Below are 22,195 nucleotides of genomic sequence, written 5' to 3' on the forward strand. Positions count from 1 at the left end.
GCCAGCAACGGACAAGGCTCACATCGTGGTCATCAGGAGCGAAACTGCACCAGTCTCTCCAGCAAACAGGCCGTGGGCTCCTGCCCCGTCACTCACTGTCAGCTCAGCTTCCCGCGAGCTGTCCATCACAAAACACTTGGAGCGCGTTAGGCATGGCGGAGATATCTGAACTGAAATACCAGCCTGGAGGACCAGGCAGGTGCGCGGTGCTGCCTGTTGCCTCGGCTGAGCGGGGCAAAGCCTTCAGCATGCCTGGGAAACCACGCAGGGCTGGCCCCGTGCAGCTGAAGAAGAGCCTCGAGGCTCACTGAGTTTCCATGAAGGAAACCCGAGGAGCAATGAATCGCACTGGACCGACCCAGCGACTGTACAACGCGATAGGCGTTTTCTCTAGGCATTGAAAGGAAAGCTGCCAGAACTATGGCTGTGCTGTTAAATTTGAAATGTCGTGGCAGAGACTACTCTCTGGCACCGGCGACAGCTGATGCAGAACAGTCTATGTCTGTGCTATGGAGCTCCCTTGATCTCCACAACACTGTGGCCACAGGCAAAATGTTCCTGAATTAAGATGGGGGAGCCTAGGGGGCCTGAGAAGCAGAAGAGCATCTGGTGAAGGAGGGTATCTAGAGCAATTTTTGTAGCTACAGTGAGTGCAAATGTTCATCCAGCGCTTTTTTAAAAGTGAGGCTCATGCCACATACCACAGAGCTGCATGTTGGCCCTTGGGCATGGAGGAGCGCTTGGCTTTTTCCTTGCCACACTCCAAGCACCCCAGTCAGGTGTTGATTCAGAGCCTGCTCTCCTTTCAGAGACAGTGTAGCACATACTTAATATTCTATTCACGCCTCTCTGCGGCTTCATGAATCTCAGTTTCTGGCTTTGATCCGGTTCTTGCAACATTAATTAATTTCAGGCCCTCTTGCTCCCTCTTTTTTTCAATATGGTATTTCTAATTATTTCTTATTTCCTCAGGCTACCTATTTCATTTCAAACAATTTTTCCCAAAGAGCAGATTACTTGGCTGTTGTAACAATGTTTGATTGCGTACAGGTCATCAGCTAATTGCATGGATGTGACACAGGGATCCAGCACACCTCTCTAGCACACAGTCTACTGGAGTCTGTCCTCGCACGCAAAAATGGCATCGGTATTCGCCTCTCCAAACTGTGCATGGAATTGCAGGAGGAAGTTTCCCTCTGTCTTCCTCTGTTTCACAAAGAGACGGTTGGCTCGTGGTGGCATAGAGTTTTTCAGCCAAAGCAGCGGGAAGGATTTCAGACCTGGTGCAGTGAAGTGCACGGTGAGTTGGCATACACGAGCCACTTGTCACCGCTTGTGTGCGTGCTCTTTTAGTTGTGTGCTGCTTTCTGCTTGATGCCCTGACTCTCTTTCTTCATTTCACTACTTCACTGACTTCCTGAAGGTTTTGGATTAGTCTGGTAGTATTACAAACTGAAAATAATCCTACCTTACGTAGCAAACATTTACTTGCTGCAAGAGATGCCACTGCTGGAGGAACTGCTACATATACCATACCCCATTTTCATGCCATTTCCTTTCTGTGCCTTTTATTGTCATCCTCTAGAGAGACACGGAGCTCTGCAACATTTAACCACTCTAAGAATCCTTATCAGACTTGCTGGCAACATATTAAAGATGTTTAATTTCTACTTCCTTTCACTGTCATACCTTCATACTTTTTATTATCTCTTTTTGGGGGAAAAAAGTCCCGTGGCATCAATGAGCAGGATTAATGGCTCTTTGAGTACCAGAAAGGGCTCAGTCTGGGAAAAAAGCTGACTAATGAGGAGTATGACAGAGGTTTCTAAAGTTATTGATGATGTGGAGAAGATTAGTAGAGATTGAGTCTTCACAGTTTCCTCCAATGTAAAAAGTTGATGGGTATCAAATGAAACCACAGCGGGATCAAAATCCAGAATGAGCAAAAGCAGGTGGCACATCCCTGCCTGGGTACCAGACCTCTGAGACTCTTGCCAAAGGATGTCTGGATGCAAAAAGCTTACCTGGATTCAAGGACACACTGGCCAGCCTCCTGGAGCAGAAGTCATTGGAGAGCTACTAACCCACAGGGTGGGATTCTGTTGCCTTTAATGCCGTCTGAGCTGCCCCAGCATTACCCACCATACTCCAGCTGCCCCTCCAGAAGAGCACAGCTCACCTGAAGCGCCTGTGTCCTTCTGCACCCCCACGCAGAAAAATGTCTTGGACCTTAGACATCTCAAGTGTTACTACTGACTACGTGTAGGCAGCTGAATTGACCTTGGGATCTTCTGAAGTGCTTTAAGATACCACACCATGAAACAGCACTATGTGCCTGTGTTTAGGAGCTGGGAGCGTAGAGGTCGAAGTATCACAAATGTTTGTTCTATTCTTCTTCCCTAGACATAAGTCTGTGGGTGCTGTTTGAGGCAGGACACTTGGGTGCATCTGTAGGGGAGCCCTGAGGCATACGTTGCCCTCCATTGCCCCTTGCAGTCAACCTTTCCCAAGAGATGCCTCCTTCAGAACAGCCGCATTCTGAGTAGGATGCTGACCTGAAACACCTACAGGGCTCTGGGAGGAGCGGGAGTGAGTACCTTTAATTCTGATGTGCCAAAACAGGAGGTTACGGGGAGATTTTATCATTTCAAATATTTTGCTTCAACTGGGAGAAGACAGAGGAGTAGAAAACATGATTTTGTATACCCAAACACAATTTAGATAAAAGTCTAGTGACGTTTTGCAGCAAGGACCAAGGATTAGTGGCAAACAGGCACTTCGGCCACTTACTGTGTTTAGTAGACCTGGGGCACCCCAGGAAATACATCTACCTCTGCACCAAACACTTCTCACTGGGGGTGAGAGGATCAGGAGAAGATGAGTTATGGCCTCTTCAGTTGTCCCACCCCCACAGTAAATCTATGCTCCTGCCATTTTCTATGGAAGACTGTCACCAAGCTTTATCTCCTGGGAGTTTGTCTATTTGATTTCATTGCAATATTTTCATCTTTTGATACAAAATTCAAGATGATACTTTTTGCAGTTTGTTCCTGACTGGAAAAAGAACAGCAAAGAAACTGAAACTCACTGTGTGACCAGGTGTGGAGGGGCAGCCATAGGATCACAGGATAATGCAGGCAGGAAGGGCCCTCAGTAAGGTCTCCGGTCCAACGTCCTGTCCCGAGCAGGGCCAGCTCTGGGATCAGACCAGGCTGCTCAGGGCTTTCTCCACACGGTTCCTGAAACCCCCCAAGGACGGAGTCCCGCTTAGGGACATGGTTTAGTGGGCATGGTGGTGTTGGGTTAACGGTTGGACGTGATGATCTTAGAGGTCTTTTCCAACCTTAATGATTCTATGATTCTATGATAATACCACAGCATTAGTGTATTCCCAGCTGTACGTAATGGACAAAAAAGTCTCCGCTGCCCAGGCAGTCCGTGTGACTTTTCTGATCACTTTAGTACTCTGCCACAAGAAAGGATTCCTTACTACGGCTAATTACCTCTTTACATTACCGAAAAGGAAACATCATCCAGACTAATGGCTAAACAGCCTTCTGCAGGCCTTTCACAAGTACCACAGGCTTGCTGCATGACCTTGTGTGTACTCCTCCACCTGCCTTCATTTGTCAAGCTTAAAATGGGAACAATTTACCCAGGCCCTGAGGCTGCTGCAAAATTTCATTATCGCAAAAAGCTACTCAAGCTCATGCCCACGTAGGACGCAGAGGTACTATGTATTATTAACAGGATGTGGCTGAAGGAAAAGAGAAACAGAGGAAGCAATTTTTCAAAGGCTTTCTTTCCCCTCATTTCCCCCCAGAATAAGGCAGAGCCGCAGCAAGCTTCCAAAATGCTGGACAGGATTCATTCAGTAACACTGACACGCTGACAGCCTTCAATCCACATGCACGACAGCTCTTGTAATTGAAGGGATTAAAAAAGAAGTACCTCAGCAACTGTTGAGAATAAAATTAAAAAGAAAGGAAAGCAAGTTGCAGAGAAGCCGAAGACACCGGGAGGGGGAACATGAGCTGTGGGGAGAGGCAGAACTGTTTGCTGTGGCCACGATTATCTGGCCACATTTAAAATAGCCACACGCAGGGAGCAGGGTCACATTCTTGACATGTTATTTGCAGAGACAATAGCTTCAGAAACAAAATATTTCCTGTGTTGTCCTGTAGCCAGTGCAAGCAAAGCAGTCTGCTAGAGAAGACAACAAAGACCCAACTGACTAGTAAAAGTAGTGTTAAGAAAAGCATTTCCCAAACCTCAACGCTATGGGATGCCTGTGCTCTCCACGTGGGACTGCTGCTTCTTCTACTGCAGGCAAGGCAAGGGGCTGTGCAAGGTTCTTCTCGCAACTCTGGCAATAGCACCTTGTTTTCTAATAAACCAGTTCCCTAATGTCCACCAGCCCACCTTTTAGGGACAATCTGCCAGGATCCATGCATATAACCAAACTGCCTGTACACGAGTAGTCCTAGCTCCCCTAAAGAAACATGGTGGGAATCAGGGTCTCACCCACAGGCCAGGGAAGCTCCAGGTTGCACAAAACACCAACCCACAGAGCGCTCCTTACATTTGGGCTAAAATTCAGCACCCCATCGGGAGGGGGTTTGGCCAAACAACTGGCCACGGCGAGACTGGGGAGCTCTTCCAATGTAATTGGAATTCTTCTGGAATTTGCTGCTTTTTTCCTCTCTCTTTTCAAGACATGCACTTAAGGTTCCTTGTGACCAGCATAGAAAAAGAAACAGGCATGACTGGTTATGAACGTAATAAGGAAAATGGCAACTCTCACTTTGCAAAATATGAGCTGAGCCTTACCTGAGGGCTCTTTCCTAAACTAGTGACTGGTAGGTGAGAATACAAGAATTACTCCATAGCATTACACTTTCTACCTACCACACCTTCTGTGCAAGGCTTGATATGTGATAAACGAGCTACATAACATGATTTTTTAATGCAAGGCATGATGTTATTGCAGTAGGACAGGTTCTTTAACAGGTTCTCTCAGCTTTGTATACAATCTGAAAGCTGAAGTCAGTTGCTGGAAACATTGCAGCAGCTAGTAAAAACTAAACTGTGGGGGAGACAAACACATCTAAAAAAAGGTGGCATTTAAAATAGAAGTTCATACTTGTTCACATTTGTTCTCTGCTGAGCACACAAGCAAGCATTAGCATGCTTTGCACTCATGTTTCAGTAGAGGTCGATGCAGTTTCGCAGATTTAGGGAACAGTGTTGCTAGTTACAGACTTGAACGTGCCATTTTAAAGTTAGCCATCCCACTAAAGGAAAGCTTAATTTTGTGTCAAGGTGCATGTCAGATAGGCACACTGTGGGCAAATACTTGCATCTAGCATTTGATCTTCCTGTCTGTCTCATTTTCCATCCTCTAACAGGCAAAGCTCCAGGCTTGAACCTTCCATTGGGGAAATAAAGAAATAAAAACGAGGTTTCAATAGGAGAGAAGGGAGGCCAACAAACTTGCCCCGGTCTTTCACATGGGACAGGCTGAAGCTCAGCACGTGCTGGCCAAAGGAGCCGTTATTCAGCCCAGAGCTCAGACCCCATCAAAAAGCAGAGCCAAGACAGGCTGAACCCGTTTTAAGGGGACATCCGCACACGATACAGGGCACACACTGCTAAGGGTGGAAACCTTGCTATTAAGGAGACTCCCCACAGGTTATTAAAGCCAGGATCCCAACAGCTTCATCTACTGTAGGACTTGCTTCCTTGCTTGCCTCTACTGAGAGGCACCTGTCTTGGAGCACAGACGTACACATACTGCTCTCTTGTATTTTTTTCCAGTATTTTATTTCTGACAGGCATTTACAACGTTCCATTCATAGAACTAAAAACATAAAAATAGACCTTCTTTCAGCTTATAAAAGAAATATATAAGAACCTTTGACATAGACATGTCATGACATTATGTACAAGAACAACGGTACCTTCCCAGTACCAGCCTTCCAGTATTTCAGCGCTGACTGTATTCCGCTGGGTACAGCATAGGACAGCTAAAACCTCCGCTTCTCTAATACGCTGGGACACAACTGACGGGTACATGATATAAAACAATGATGTGATAATACAAAGGGTATAGAAACCTTTCTAAAGCTTTTACGAAAAGAAATCAGAAGATAGCAAAAAGTTAATAGAGAAAGCTTTCATAAGATCAAGTATAGTGCACCAGAAACCAGAAAGGGGGAGGCAGGGGAGAATGCTAGCTGGGACACAAAGACAGTGATGGATTTTTTGGGGGGGAATAATTTTTGTTATGTTTTAAAATATAGTCAGAGTGGATTTTATAAAATATAATCCTAAAGCTATTATAAAATTTCAGGTTTTCAAAGTACCTACTAATGTGTCAAACATCAATAGATACCAACAAAAAAAAAGAAAATTTCATATAATCTTCCTTTTTTCCTATAGGTGAAACTGAAATGGGAAAAGCTATATAAATCTTAAAAAAAAGTGCTATTTTGTGTTTCGTATTTGGAAGTCTACTTAGAAAACACAAGATTTTAGTCACATTTTACCCTGTTTTAGATGTTTAAATGAAAGATTTAAAATGTTAAAGAGGTTTGCTTGTGTAGAACTTGTTCATGCTCTATTGCAGTGGAAAAGCTTTTATAAAGGAATTAAAATACACTAGTTTCACCCACAGTAGGAGAGTGGATGAGGTCAGTTTTTTGGCCATGAATTCCCTGTCCCCTAAGCCCAAACTCTGCCAGAGAGAGTGGACCAAACGGATCTGTGACATTGCTACACTGGCTCCAGCGAGGTTACATCATGGATCGGTTTGGTCCACTACAATTCAGTCATGTCATTTTATTTTATTCTTTTTATTACCTAACTAAACTCCAGTCTCAAACATATACAATAATCCTTTTCCTGAAGAAAGTTATACCTAAATAAGAGTTTCCAGTTCATATTTTAATATAAAACCACCATTCCTAACCCTCTGCAAAAAGCTAGCCTCGTATCCTAGACGTGGAGCTACGCTAATGCTGTAAAACTCTTATCCCTTTGTGCCCCTGCATCTCAGGTAAAATACAAAAAAATATTTCTTCAAGTGTTAAATTTGGATCTCTTTTAAGAGAGTTTGGCATCTTTATAATATTATGTAAAACTAGAGCTTCCAACATTGACATTAAATTAGACCAGCCACAGACCAAGAGGACTTAACACAACATAAATCCCAAACCTTTGCTCACACATTCCTAAAATACATGTAGATTCTCTTACATTTAAAGAGGGAAAAGTAATAAGAGTACTGCAACTGTACACGTTAAAAAGGCAGTTACGTCATTAAGGAGATGAATCTACGACTGATGTTTTACGGCTATAAAACCCCCTGTTCGTTGTGCTATTGTTTAAGCTAGTTCGCTGCACGTAGGTTAAGACATCCAGAGTAATTTGTTTTCCAGTGATGATATTCTCCCCATACTTAATTTCAGCCCCTGATTATTTTAGAATAAATAAAATAGTGTGAAAGCCCTTGGTAATGTAAGACAGGACCTTAAGCTTATTCCGTTCCAGGTTTTGAGCGTTTTACAGTTGCCTAAAGTGTGGCCACATGGCTTCGAACCAATTCAGCTGCCGAAATGGTGTGTGCAAGTGTGCAATCTATCGGGATCAGGCCTCCGCGGTGTGCGGGGGCGGGAGGGAGGGATAGAGGGTGGGACGGGGAGACCTACGCATCCAGGCGGGGAAGGGGACTGGTTTAGAGCTCCGTGTTCAGCTTCCTGCTGGGGACAAAGTCTTCACGCCTAACCCAGATGACCTCCTCGCTGTGGCCCTCCACGTCACCGTTGATGCCGGACAAGGCCGCCTGCTTCTTCAGCTGGGTCATCCTGGAGGCGTGCGTGTCCATGGCTGGGCGCGGGCGGTCTCCCCGGCATGGCTGGCTGCTTGCGATGGAGGCTGCCTGCAGCCGCTCCCGAAGGTCTCGGTCGGCCACGGCGCCTCTCATGGCCTCGCAGTACTCATCGTCATCGCTGAGGATGTCCGTTTCCTTGATGTCCTCCTGCTCCTCATACTGAGCAAGGTCAAACTGTTCCTCTACCCAGCGGTCAGTGTCCCCACTGTGTGTGGGCTGCTGGGGCTCTTTTTCAGGGCTGCTCGTGTAGACGGCATCTGAGTCAATGGTAAACCTGTTTCGGGCCAGCCGCCGCCTCCTCCTCCCAAGAGACTTGCTTGGGGCTGACACTGCGCACACACAAAGATAAAACCCCACAGGCTTTTTACACATGGTACAACTCTCTTTAAAAAGTTAGTCTTCCAGGGGCCCTTTATTTAACACCACTAGGCACAAAGCAGGTAGACTCCCAAGAATGACCTAGTCATTCAGCATCCTCCCTGCGGGCAAGTCACACTTCACTCAGCTCCTCAGCACAGGTCTCTCTCCAGCTGAAAAAGGAGTTTCTGCTACTCAGATCCACAGTTGGGATAATGGCCCACAATTACTGTTCCTCCTAAGCGGTAGGCAGCCAGCCAGCCAGCACAAAGTGCATCTGTTCAGCTCAGCTTCTCACACGCAGTGCCCTGCTGTCAGCACACCGCGAAAACCAACTAGCCTTACGCCTCGGCACAGGAAATTGCTTTGTCTGGGGTGAGAGCAACACTATAGGTTTCCAAGTAGCTACTTCAGTGCTGAAGATGCTGCAATTGTTGCATTATTCACGGGGAAGTAAGTTCCCTGTCTAGGCTCTGCTACTCCCTTCCCCGCTCCCTCCCTACTGGGGGGGGGAAAAGAAAACCCCAAAACCCGAAAAACTTTCAGAAGTTCCTTACTCAGCATCAGTTGGTCTACTAGCTTTTGCAACTGGCCCAATTAGCAAATTCACATCTTCTGTGTTGGAACATCTTCATTAGAGGCTTGTGAGGCAAAGCAGGGGACGAATCCTGCAGCCGAAGGACCTGCAGGCATTCCAGCGCTTTACGTGCACACACACGTAGCTCCATCGCAAGCAGGTGAACTCCGAGGTTAAGTTTGTCCCCCTCCACTAACCAGCACCTTAGCACTTTCGGTATGTATCTATTACACTCTAGGAGCTTGGGGGCGGGGATTACATTTTAATATCCCTGAGCCTCAAAACATGCATTAAGTACAACAGCTCAGCAGTTGCAAATTTTAACTGTAGTGAGAGGTCTGGACTCTAAGAGGAGATTTTAATCTCTGCAGAATTCATCATGCAAATGCACCAACGAGCCAAACTGAAAGAAGGTTTGGCATCTACAGCAGATTAGCCCCACAGGCTGATTGAAGAAGCACTGTGGTAAAACAGTTGCATTTTGGCCCTCCTTGGACTTTTCTTCCTTACGATTTTAAGTGTCTCTGAGGCAGATGGCTAGCAACACCCCGAGTGAGAAGCCATGCTGCGAATGTTATTGGTCTGGCCTGCCCATTACAGAAGAGGAACAGAAAGCCTGGTTGTCTACATTGCTGGATCTAATGAGCAGAAAAAAAAAATAAGTAACAGACCAGAACAAAACACGCAGCGGTGCCGTGTACTTTTCAGTTGGAAGCAAATGTTTCTTCCCTCCATCATCTAGTGGTCTGAAAATGAAAACCTGCTTTTCCCTGGGATTTTCTCATTGCTTTTGCCTGAAGTCAACTGAAAAGGAAAATCCATGGTTTAGGACAGGCCATTACAAAAATAATAGTATCAAGTGCATGCTTCTCAAAATGTGAGAAGTAGAAGCACGTGCCCTTTAGCAACAGAGCTGAAAAGGCTAAAATGGAGGACATACAAGGCTATCTCTTCAAACCAAGCCACTCACTCGGGGGAGCCGATTTTTCTTGCACATTTTAGTTTAAAAGTGCTAGGGTTAGCTCAAAATTCTGTACATGCTTTTAAGAAATATGCAGCGGGCTTCTGCTTTGTTCAGCTGAAACCCATTTCCAGATTAAAGCGCACAGCCAATCGGTATTGACAGGAATCCCATTTCTTCCTTCCATGCCAGAAGGACTGCTCTGAAGCTGAGCCTTGAGTGCAAAGCAAGGTAAATAGAGGCAATTTAAGGCTCTCAAGGAGGTGAAGCATGGAAAACCAGCAGTTTTTACATAAACAGGAGAGAATGCTAATCCTAATATACAAGTAACAGACACCACCACATGTCCTACAACGGTGCTGGGGTTACTGGGATCTTGAAAGTCTGTAGCCCTACAGTACCTGCCCTGTTCATGGCTGGCCTTGCACCTTTTAGAGCACACAATCTTTTTCCACCAAAAGGAACATATTGCTGGGATGAGGGCAAACTTTCGGTTTTAAGAAGCTGCCTTCTGTGTTTATCCCGCAGAATGGAGTGCACTGCCTTCAGAAAGTCCTTCCTGTGTTCTGGTGAACTGAAAAATAGGCGAGAATACAAAAGGCAGCGTTACCTCTTGGGAACTGCTAAAAGCTTGCTGTAAATGAGATAAATAATGACCAGTTCTGGCACGCACTTCCCTCAGAGAAGACTCAATTTAATATAATATTTTCAAAGCAAAGCTAGATCTGTAGTCATTGCAATGGACATCCAAGGAAACAAATTAACAAAACATTTAGCCGTTCACCCCTCTTGAGGCTTCCTTTTCCTCCAATACCAACCACGCACTTCACTTTGTCCGATACACATCAAGCTGACCTATGGTGGCTAATTAAATTTCAGTTTGTCTCCTGTAAACACACACCAAGCAGAAGTCCTGCAACTCTCTACTACCTAGCAGTAGAAATTGGCTTGGTATCAGCTCTGTTGATGAAGTACCAAGTTCTTATTTGAACTGTAAAACACATCAGGGCTACCACCACAATGAAGATGGACAAGGTGTACTTAAGGAAAGGGCAATGCCCTAAGAGCAGAGGTTGGAACTTGGTGGCATGAAAGGTATCAACTCAACACGACACATTAGCAGCTACCTGGCATAAAGATCCAATGCTGGAGTTTAACTGGATGTAAATTTGTGAAAGGAAAATTGTAATAAGGGTATTCCCATAATGGTGCAAGGATGATCAAATATATGCCGTTATTTTAATACATTTTACAAAATTCTGCCTTCCGGAAGTAAGCTTTTAATACCCTCTCCCCACTTCCCCTACTGGCTGTTCCCAGACTGCCTTCAAGGAAAGACATAGGCAAGCTGGGATCCAGAGATGCAGCTGCCATTGAAAATATGGAAATGCACTTACCTACAGCAGAGGTGAAACGTTCTTTCTGGCCTGCCTTCAGACTCAGATTTAACATGGACAATCTCACATACAGAATTGGTCTCTGCATCTAAAGTGAAAAGCAAGCAGAACTTCATATAACAGTTTCTCATATTTAATCTCAATTAGAGTATTTATTCCATAATCCTGAAAAAATGGTTTAAGACTATTCAGGACAACACATAACACACTGCAAATAATATTACTCATGGCTGAAAGGCAGCAGTGGGCAAGTGACTAATGAAACAGACTCTTAAACTCACCAAAATCTAGTAGCATTTTATGCACTCACCCAGCCCCATAAAAATATGAATTTAAAAAAAAAAAAAGAAATCAAGCCTCAGCTTTTCAGGTATTCCGTAGAGTATTGTCACATTTTACAGCTACCTCCTATGTTCCTTCTGCTTTCACTTAGCGCAAGATGGTTTAAAAGAGCGCAAATGGTTTAAAATTTTGAAATTTTTAATACTATAAGCTTCACATGAAGCCATCAACCACAAGAACAAAAATTCACTAGCTTTGTTGTCTCACAGCTGCAAGATTGCTTTCCCGTCTCCAGAAGAGGAACAGAGAGAACCAGAGTCAGCAACAGCTTTGCCCTGTTTTTCCAGAACCCCGCCTGGCTTCAGAAAAGTACTGACAAGCTGGAGGTACGCAACTGAAGCTTCTGCCCCTTCATCTCTCTCCAGGGCTATTGTGGATATTGAGGTTGTGGGTTCCTTTTTCAGGCCCCAGAAACCACGTACACATGTACTAAGGACAAACATTGGTCAGCGAACTCCCCCAGACCAAACATCAAGAACTCTGCCAAATTTACGCAGCGGGAACATTACCTGCACTTGCCAACGCTCGAACCTGCAGTGCTTCTAAAGGTATCATGTGACGAAAGCGGAACGGATCCCAGTCTTCATAAATTGAAGCTCTATGTGATCCTCCCTGGAAGAATTTAAAAATACCATTAGGAAATGAGACACCTTGGCATAGTCAGACACAAAAGTTTCCTGTGCTTTGCACTGAGAATGTCCAGCTAGAGACTTGTTGCAATTCTTATTTTCTCACTACAACATCTTAGTAATCAGCATCACTGAAGTGCCTATCTATGATGATCTTGCTAAAATCTAGACAAAAGCAACCATTAGGCTAATCAACTCTTATCAATGCCTTCCAAAGTCATTCGAGACCAATGCTGCATTCTCTCCTCCAAGTACACATACACTCACGAACATGCATTAGTTTTACTTTAGTCACTCCGAAGTTATCTTGTGGCCAGTTGACTTTAACCATACAAGCACTTCAAATCACACTTCGGTTTATGTAGTTTTCTGTAATACTACAAACTGTGTTCCCTATTGTAGCAAGGCATGTGTTTAGTGTCAAGCTTAGCTTTAACTTTTAATCCCAAACTCCAGTAGGGTCCCCTGATACATACTGTAGGCACACCTAATTTAGCTGAGAGCAGCCAGCACTTGCTCAGTGGCATGCAACAGCCAAAACTGAAACGAGGGCATTGTGTTTCACTAAGAAAGTTGACAGACATCAGCTCTCAAATTTGATTCATATACACTGACCAAAGAGTCAAACACAAGAGAGACATTCAAGGTGATACCTTGTTTCATGAAAGTCCACTCCACAGCGTGGAATGGATGTGGCAGGCAACATGAATGACTAATCCAGCAGAGAGCAAAGGATAAACTAAATGAACGCTTGCAGACCACTGTGCCTAGGCTGAACAGCAGGCCACTTGGCTTTATGCAAAACCTCAGCTGTGTGGCAGAGAAAAAGGATCACGTATGCAAAAGCACACTCTGGCACCACAGCTTTATGGAAAGCAAATCTTGATCGTAGCACCACAAATGCACACAGCATCACCAAAATAGTCCATGCAACTTACAAGTTTCTTCTTCTGTTTGGAACCATCCTTGTATACAAGGACCACAGCAGTTTTGAACACTAGAGGAGAAAGTTAGAAACAAAAGCCATGTAGTCAGTAAGGTTGGGAATGGGTCTCCTCTATGCCCAAGCACGCAGACCTTTCAACTCCTCAGACAGCCCTCCCCTGAGTCAGGGAGGGAAGGCAGAGTAAACCTACCAGCCCTCTTGCATATTCTTCCCAAAAAACCCAACAGCTTTTACCACACAAAACCACGTTACTTCAAACTCTTAAGTTTCATGTGATTTTAAGTTACCAGTTATCGGAACAACTATTCGAACAGCAACGGTTCTATATAAAAATTCAGAAAACTTTTAATCCCCTGGCTAAGTTCGCCTCAGAGAAATGAGCAGCATCTAGCTACACTCTGCCAGTCAGTAAATGAGCCTGCACTTGGACAGAATTTGAACCCTCCCAGGTGGGACAGGGGTCTATACTGAATTAAAGAGTTAGCACCACTGGCAGGCAGAGGTGTAATCCAATTCCTCTTTTGCCACATAACATCCACACAGAGCTGGAATTTGTCTTTCAAGACTCCAGTTTTCCTTGTGATCTCTTTCTTCAGGCCTCAAGTGCACCCTTTTTTTCAGGTTGAATTGCATGGACACTTAATTTTGGACATTTTATGAAACCAACTTAAAGATTTTTAGAGTAATTAAGAGTTGCTGCACATTCCTAGCAGCTTTCATGAGGCCACTTAGCTTCAGGGTATGACCAGGTGCTTTCCCAACTTACAGTAAAGCAGTCATTTTTATATGCTTTTCCAGAGCAAAGCTGAAAGAGTCTTCATTTGTTATGTGTTTGGTATAAAACAAAAACAAAAATAAAAATCACTGGCTTCCTAACCAGCATCACTTTCTGGAAACAACAAGGAAAAAGCCCATTGTGTGTAAAGAAATTTAGGAACAATTAAAGAAAATTGAGCACACTCTGCATTACTTGATATAATTCTGAAAGTAAGAGAGATATAATTTAGCCAATATAAGCAATCATGTACCTTTCCAAGGGACCATACTTCAATGCAGTGGAAAGACCTTGAGATCTATGCCAACAGCAGTTTCAATTTCTAGTTTGGCCACCCAAGACAGACTACTTGGAGGGACAGACCACTCCAAAGCAACTCACTGTAAGTCCTGGCTTAGCTTTTAAGCACTTTTTAAAGCTTAGTTATACAAGTTCTTTCTGGCAAAATGGATGCAGAAAAAAGGCAAAGCCTCTGCAAGCCCCCAACCCATACTATAGGATGTGAAGTAGAGTTACTTGGCATCGATCAGACTACTGAACTATATCTTTTCAGAGACAAATACCTTTCTATATTGCTCTCAATTCATAGCCTTGGATATGGGTTTAAGAATCTCTTGCACTATTAGAGCAGTCATTCCCAAATTCTTCACCAGTTTTAGATCAACACAGAACAGAATTTGACCATTGCAGAAAAGAGACAAATATAGTTTTAAGTTCCAGCCAACCTTGCAGAAGGCAATGCTCAACTACCTTCAACAAGTATCTGCTAAAGCACAGTTGACAGTATCCAAAATAAATTACTAGGGTACAAACCAAATGCTGCCAGCTCAGGTTCCTTCTTCCATTTCCCCAGTGAAGCAGGAGGATTCAGCCATATCACTGTATTATGCAAGAGTAAGTCCCCCATTGAAAGGTCTGCAACCTGCCAACACAAACGTATGCACAAAGACACAATGTGTAATCAGTTCCAGAAAGCTTACTTGAATTTTCAGTTCAAGAAAACTTGCTTGAAGTTTATTCCTAAACAAACAAAAAATGCCCCACAAGCAAACTTTTGGAATATTTCATCTGATGACTGGAAGCATGTGCAAACAGACTGGCAGTTAGCAATAGATGCCTGTAACTCCTTAATTGGAGAGCATAAATTAGGAGAAGTCAAACTCAGAGTCCGGCTCTTATAATTTGGTGGGAAGTCAGGGCAAAACCCAGATGTTTTCCTTGCATTTTTTTCTCCTTTGTCCATCTTTCTCCCTACCAGTTTCTTTCTATTTTGTTTGAACATTTAAGCATAGCCCTCATCACACACACAGTTTGGAGACCGCATCCTGTGAAGCAGTCAAAGCACTTCCTCCCCAGAGTTGCTATGGCTCTTGATTTCACCCAAAAGGCTCATCTGTGGAAATCACATTGCTGGAAATGGACTAATAAAGGAGTTCATAACAACTGTTGGAAGATGCCTACTAATATGGCAGCAACCGGATCTTTCACTTTGACTTATGGTCTCCCAGAGTGGAAAATTGAGGGCTATCCCCAGTCTAGGGGCCATGTTATCCCATTCCTCCACCCTCGTCTCAGTGAAGTCTGGCTTTTGCCAAAGGACGCCACGGATACCATCAGCACAACAACCTACAAGAGCAACACTAAGATATGTGTCTCCTCTCCCAGATTAACACCAAACCACGATTGCTCACCCAATAGATGTCCTGACACGCTCTCTCCACCGCTGCTTGCCAGCACCAACCTAGTCTCTGCCCTCTACTCGCCATCTGATCCTCCTTCCCCACTGCTGCTATCCAGCTCTCACACCCAAAGCTTCCTCAACACTACTCAATCCCAGACCTCCTTTACCTTGTAGCCAATGCCTCTTATGTTTGTTCTTCATCCTGGCTGTTGGCAAAACTCCATTACCATTCCTTCATATGGTCATGTCTCCCTCCAGCCTTCACCCACATCACTGCTCCCATCAGTCCTTTAGTGTGTCTCTACCTCTTCCTTGAGTCCCTCTCGACCTTACTCCATTCCCTCTTGCTGCCCACCACTCTCCTTCACTGCGCCGCTGAACAGCAGACCTACGTTTTATGGTAAATGGAGAGTCCAGATCTCAGTCTGAAACTTCAAGACACCTTCCACAGGTTTCTGAGATGGTCAGCCAGGACTGAGCCACACTGGATCTTCACGTGTTTGCATATGCACCATATGAGACATCTAGACCAAAGCCCAAGGCTCTCTCTCATATCAAGCCCACTAACACACTTTCTAAAAGAGAAAGATCAGTTTCTCACACGCCGCAACTCACATTTTGATCTCTTTAAAGTGGTTAAAGAGCTAAGTACAGACTTGCCTCAGCATGCCAGCCCACTCAGACTGGTGAGGCGAGATTATTTATGTGGAATGAGGAGAGCCAAGACATGGAGATCAAAATAGTGAACTGCAGGTTGGGATGCGATTTTGACCCAAGCACAACATTGAAGGTGAATTAACCCACTACTTCTTTACATTGGTCCCACTCACTGAACCATACACGGAAAAGCAGTTTTTGAATTGGATTGGGATTTATCTGTTTGCACCAGGATCCACTTAAATGACACAGCACGAAAGGTAAATATTTGATACAATTTAACATTCACGCTACAGGCACCAACATAACAGACTTCTTCTCTTAAATTTGATCATCTGTTACCTCTTTTTTATCCCCTGTTTGTTCTGCTATGAGTTGGTCAAACACTGCCCCGTATTCTTCATGGATTTTCTGCATTTCATTAATGTGGCTGGCAACTTTGTTCATTGTTTTTATGGCCACTAGAAGAAAGACAGAGAGATAGGGGAAGAGACAAAGGTATTTTTAAGCCTCTGAGAGGAAGTGGGAGGAGGAGGGTTCCAAATCAGAGGTTAAACAGGGAAGAGCAACATAGGTTAGCTCCTTACCATCAAGGTGATAATGTTCTTCGCTGTCTACATCAGTCAGAGCAAAGAGCTCCTTCAGCAGCAGAGGGTATTTCAGTATCCGCTGGATGGGTTTGATGAGGTAAGACTCTAGCGTCGAGGAGTGCTGCCGTCGGGGATTCTGAGCATCCAGAAATGCCTTGAAAGCAGTGTCTGTCTTGGCTGGAAGATTAAAATGAAGCAACTGGATAAATCAAAAATCATAACAGCTACCCTGATAAAGGGACTTCCAGCTTTAAATTCAATTATCCAGAGACATTTTGCAAGGAAGTGCAGATTTATCAGGTCCACAGTATTAGATTTATGCACTTCAGGTTTTGAGTTACTGACACATTGCCACAGATACGCTATTTATGATTTAACAACAAGCACACCCACCTACCATACCAATACATGCAGTTTTTAATTTCACTATCCACAGTATTTCTCGCCTTGCAACTATTTTAGAGCAGCATAAATTGTTTTAATCATCTGTTTCCTTTAAGAAAAGGCTCAAATTGAATATTTGTAAGAAGTCACTACTCACGAGTCTAGTCTGACAGGTACAGTTATAATATTGGAGAGTCTGGTTATTGTTACCTCATTAAACCTTAAAATGCAGTACTGAACAACAACAACAAAAAACAAGAGCTAGTAAGGAGGCAGGAAGCAGTAAACTTATGATAGTACACCATATTTTGGGAGCACAGGCAGACTGGACACCTGATCGCTATCATCTTTCTACCTGACTGCTACTGAATTTATAAAAATACCATTTTCTCTGTTGCTCCCTCTACTAGAACATAAATTTGTACAGGGAGGGAAGTATGGAGCAGGTGGCATTTTTAGACATACAAGTTCTTCAGTGCAGGAACAATGCTACACAATTGCTTTTATTAGAGCTATGTCCCCTGCCGAGGTTGGGTGGGTTTTTCTGCAGACAGTCACCTGATTTCAATAAAGCAGCTTTGGTTTCAAATCCAAAAGCCACCTGCACCTCAGCCAAGGACGCCAAATTACACTTGAAATACGCTCCCAGGCTTTTTAAGAGATTTATCACTGCGATAAAATTTTAAGTTCTATTTGTGCCATAGTTCAAGCACAACAGTTTCTTATTTATAAATACAGTCAGCAATGAAAAAGCAACACAAAACAACCAGATCTACCTAGTTTACAGCCTTAACATTAAGGTCTAACAAAATGATGCCAAAAGAAAGCATGGATGTGACTAGCAACAAATCATTTATTCATGTATTCCACAGAGCTGCCAAGTATTCTTTGCAGCATGGTAAATAAGAGTTTACAAGTAGAAATGAAAAAAAATGTGCATAGCAAAAAAAAAAAAAACAAACCAAACCAAAACCACAACAAACCCCAAACCAACCAAGAAAAAAAAACCCCCAAAATCTTTGATTGTCAGGCATCCAAGTGTTCTTTAAAAAACAAGAGCTTCTCCCTTAATGGCATTGCTCCTACAAGTGGAACCATTTGTTTATTTAATGTCTTGGCCAAAAATGAATTGCATGAAGCACTGCTAACTCTAAGAGATTAACACTTTCATAAGGGAAAAAACTCCAAGGCAAGGAGGCCCATGAGCATTTATAAGCCAGACCACAGTTCGTTTATCTCCATCTCAGCAAGCCAAGCTCTAGTAGGAATTCATACGTGGAAACTTCTCAGGCAAATTGGAACAAAGGTGAGAGAAAGAAGAGAGGGGAGAGAGAGCTTGGTGAAGTTAAAATATTTAGACAGCTTCCATTAAACTTTCTCCCAGGCTGATCCTCTCCTAGTGGCTGTCAGCATTCAACCACATTGGCCGGAGCTTCAGTGGGATTGCCACTAGCAAGGATTCACGGCACAAACTCTAGGAAGATCCAGAGGTCATTACAAGTGTCACCACTCCTGGTTCCAAAGTACACAGTTATCCATTAGCACACGTCACATCGCCCATTTATGAAATCTTTCCACTCCCCACATGACTGAAAAGAAACTGAACATGCCAGAGGAGAATAAATTAAGTGTGTGGGGAAAAACTAGGTTAATGACCTCTTGTAATGAGCTACTCAGATATCATTACATCGACGGTGGTCCAAGAATACCCATGGCACAGAGCTCTCTGTGAGCCTCTCAGGCCAGATGGACTTACTTCCCTGCTGCGAAGGCTCCTGGAGGGCACCCAGGCACGTGTGTGCCCCTATTCCTCTGCCACAACTTACCCTGCATGGTTTGGGGTGCAGTGGTCACCTCTCATCATCCAAAAGGACAACCTGCACCAGCCCAAACCAACGTGTCGCTGCAACATCTCTCTCTCTGCATGCCCAGGTCTGTTTGTCCAGCACACAGCTCTTACCTTTCACCAGTACTTTGGGGACTTTCGTGTGGCTGGCACAGAAGGCACTGTACAGCTTGAACCGGTCAGCATAGTAAAGAAAGGATCCACCCAAGGAAAACAACACTTTCTAGGATTAAAAAAAAAAGAAAAAGGCATTAGGGAAAAAAGCACATGGAAGCCAGTTAGCTATTTTCCCTCCTGCCAGGTCACCTGAAGTTTCCATTTAGGTTTTGCATGACAAGACCATCTAGCAAGAAACAGGCCTAGCCTTGCTGTCTGTATTCAGGCTATGTGATTAACATCATTAGCCAAGTTCCAGTTAGGGTGATCTGGAGACACCACTGACTATAGAGGGAAGTAAGTTCACAGCTCCAGAACTGTACTTAAATGCCTGAGCTTAAAACCTTATTGATCTAAGTAATGACCAGAGGCCACAGAAAGGACTGGATGTATCTGACTTTGTAATGGATCAAGACACTAAGGAACTGCAAGCAAGACTATTATCCCTCTGCACAATCACACCGAGGTCTTCACTCTCTTGAAAATGAGTTCGTATTAAGGGCCAAACACAATCTTCCCCTAAGATGTCTATGCCACGGTCAAGTATTTGCTCCGCTACCCACTTAGGAACAAGACAACATGGGGGCGGGGGGGAGGAGACAACACATAGGCAGCTTGCCTACAGTCAGCAGAGGGAAGCAAACTGCAGAACTGAAACCATGAAGCCCTGAAGTCCCATTTTGTACACTGCTTTCAGACTATGCCCATAGGACAGAACTGAAAGTGAAGTTGGTGCATGTTTTATGGAAAGAGATGGAAGCAGCAGCACTCAGAAGACAGAGTTCTCTCCATAAGGAGGCTTCTTCCACACTCCTCTCTTAAAGCTCAGAGCACACAGTGGTCACAGAGGCTTCTTCTACTAAAACGTCTCTGTGCTCTCCATTAAGGGCACATTTCCTACAAAACAAAAGCTGTGTTCCAGTTATGCCAGCTGTATTCCAGTACGATTGATGCTTATTTTAAACAAGCACCTGATGGCAAAGCCACACATGCACAAAAAGACAAATTCTTTCAGTAGTTCTTCCAGGGCTGTATGTTAGCTGAAGAGCAATCTCAGTGGAATTATTATTATTTGCCAAGACACCCTGTCCTCTACCAAGGTGAGTGCTCAAAGCAAGAGTAAAATTCCCCAAAGACAGAACATTGTATTAGTTACTTGCCATATATTCAGTACATGACTGCATTAGAAATAAAACAAAATTTCTGTTTCCACATTTTCCTATTTTTTTAAAATGAAGTTTATATATCTTTAGTTTACATTTCTACCTCTGATGCACATCTGCTGATAGCTGGAAGTATATGCCATATAGTTCCGCTATGCATCAAAAGCCCAAATACAGAATTCAATTTACAGTTCTGATCTGTAGCCCTAGTGGGTTTCTGAACATTAGACTTGTCAGAAAAAAGATTTTATGTAACTTTCCATTTCTAGCTTTTCCTGACAGCCCGAGACAAGAAATCTGGCAGAAGGGCAAGAATAGCATCTAAAAGCACGTGGCGTTACAGATTTCTAGTGCTCTACATGGCTAAATGTAGCATAAACCACAATTGTAGCAGGATGTTTTTCAAACAGCTCCAGTATTAGCTAAAAATTAATCTCGAGTGTAAGTAGATGTAGGTTTTTACATGAACAGTGACAGCAGTCAGACAAATACAACGATGAGTGTTAAAGGATTACTCAGAATATAAACAATGAGATTACCTTAAATTGCTCAACTTTTTCAAGCTTTTCCAGGTCTGGAACCAGCCTTACTCCATCTTCGAGTGTTTTCAAGAACTCTACCTGGAATGCTACCATTTCAGTCAGATTCCCAAAGAGAACATCCAGCTAATAGGAGAAAAAAAAGCAAAATGCTGAAAAGCTAAATCACGTTTTCTAGAACTTCAGTAATTCTCAGTCCAATTGTATAATCAGTGTGATGTCAGGAAAAAACCCTACAGACTATACATTATTGAGCAGTACCTTTATGCTCTACTCAATCCATTATTTTAAAAGAAATGGCATTCAAAATTTCTCCATAGCCCTTGCTCAGACAAGCAAGTCAATCCGAGGGGTGGGCAGAGCCGAGGGGTGTGCATAAGCTATCTAGCAAAAAGATAAGCAACAGCTAACATACCTCATCTGGTGTGAGGAACGTTTCTTTTTGTAGAGGCTTCAGGTATCTCTCCATTAGACAATTTAAGTCCTAAAAATTCAGAAAAAGATTCCCATGTTGGTTCCTCAAACTGCCTCTGAATATTTGTTGAAGTGGCAAAGATCACCGTTTACCTAGTCTATGAATTTTTCCCTTTCACACATGAGAAAAATAGTTGGATTTCACAGAATTTAAGATAGTAAAAGGAAACATTTACACAGTTTTACTTACAAAATCAGTACCGGATCTCATTGAGCAGTGTTCCTCTGCACACCAGCTAAGTAATTTCAAAATGACAGCATAAGAATTTGGAAAGCCTACTTATTTCAGAGGTTTAAGTTACTATTCTAGGGACAGACTGTAGATTGAATGTAAGTTAACTAAGAGATACATGCATGAAACATAATTTGAAGTATTAGAGAAGAAACTAACAAAATTTTCCAGGAGGAGAAGTATTAGTAGACTGAAACAACACATCAAGAACCCTTACTTTGACATAGGTGCGTTCTGTCTCGAGAAGTTCACAGATAACCTTTCGCAGTTTATCTGCATCTGTGAGTTGTCTCATGGTGGCCAGCTGGGGTCCTGTAAATTCCTGAGGATGAGCACTTGAATCAGAAGGGTTCATTTCATGCAGACTGCGACAGAAAGCAGCGACCTGCTCTGTACTCTTTAAAAAGAAGGAAGAGGAAAGACCAGCGGTAATATTTTAAGTAAGAGCTATAGGAACGATGGAGCTGAGAAGCCTCTGCAGTTAAACAGTTGCAGCCTGGGGGCTTTTTAACAGGCACCAAAGTCCAGAAGTGCACACATCATTTCATATATCTGTCTGTCTTATCTCTCAGTGACTGGGGACTGGGGGGGGGAGGGG

The 22,195-nt window shown here is 43.6% G+C and overlaps 1 protein-coding gene across 1 annotated transcript in view; it reads right to left on the bottom strand.

Moving 5' to 3' along the window:
• Positions 1 to 7,562: 7,562 nt before the first annotated feature.
• The window catches only part of LOC104079769 (T-lymphoma invasion and metastasis-inducing protein 1-like), a gene marked incomplete at its 5' end in the record, with an annotated part of 36,459 nt that continues 21,826 nt past the window's right edge, over positions 7,563 to 22,195 (bottom strand). The window contains 12 exons of the mRNA XM_009581959.1: positions 7,563 to 8,220; positions 10,188 to 10,360; positions 11,184 to 11,271; positions 12,035 to 12,137; positions 13,093 to 13,151; positions 14,689 to 14,797; positions 16,556 to 16,674; positions 16,801 to 16,980; positions 19,148 to 19,256; positions 20,892 to 21,017; positions 21,307 to 21,375; positions 21,815 to 21,994. Of these exons, the coding sequence (XP_009580254.1) occupies positions 7,736 to 8,220; positions 10,188 to 10,360; positions 11,184 to 11,271; positions 12,035 to 12,137; positions 13,093 to 13,151; positions 14,689 to 14,797; positions 16,556 to 16,674; positions 16,801 to 16,980; positions 19,148 to 19,256; positions 20,892 to 21,017; positions 21,307 to 21,375; positions 21,815 to 21,994 (1,800 nt within the window). The remainder of the gene's footprint in view (positions 8,221 to 10,187; positions 10,361 to 11,183; positions 11,272 to 12,034; positions 12,138 to 13,092; positions 13,152 to 14,688; positions 14,798 to 16,555; positions 16,675 to 16,800; positions 16,981 to 19,147; positions 19,257 to 20,891; positions 21,018 to 21,306; positions 21,376 to 21,814; positions 21,995 to 22,195) is intronic.

Source organism: Fulmarus glacialis, unplaced genomic scaffold (assembly GCF_000690835.1).
Source record: "Fulmarus glacialis isolate BGI_N327 unplaced genomic scaffold, ASM69083v1 scaffold13750, whole genome shotgun sequence".
Taxonomy (NCBI): Eukaryota; Metazoa; Chordata; class Aves; order Procellariiformes; family Procellariidae; genus Fulmarus; species Fulmarus glacialis.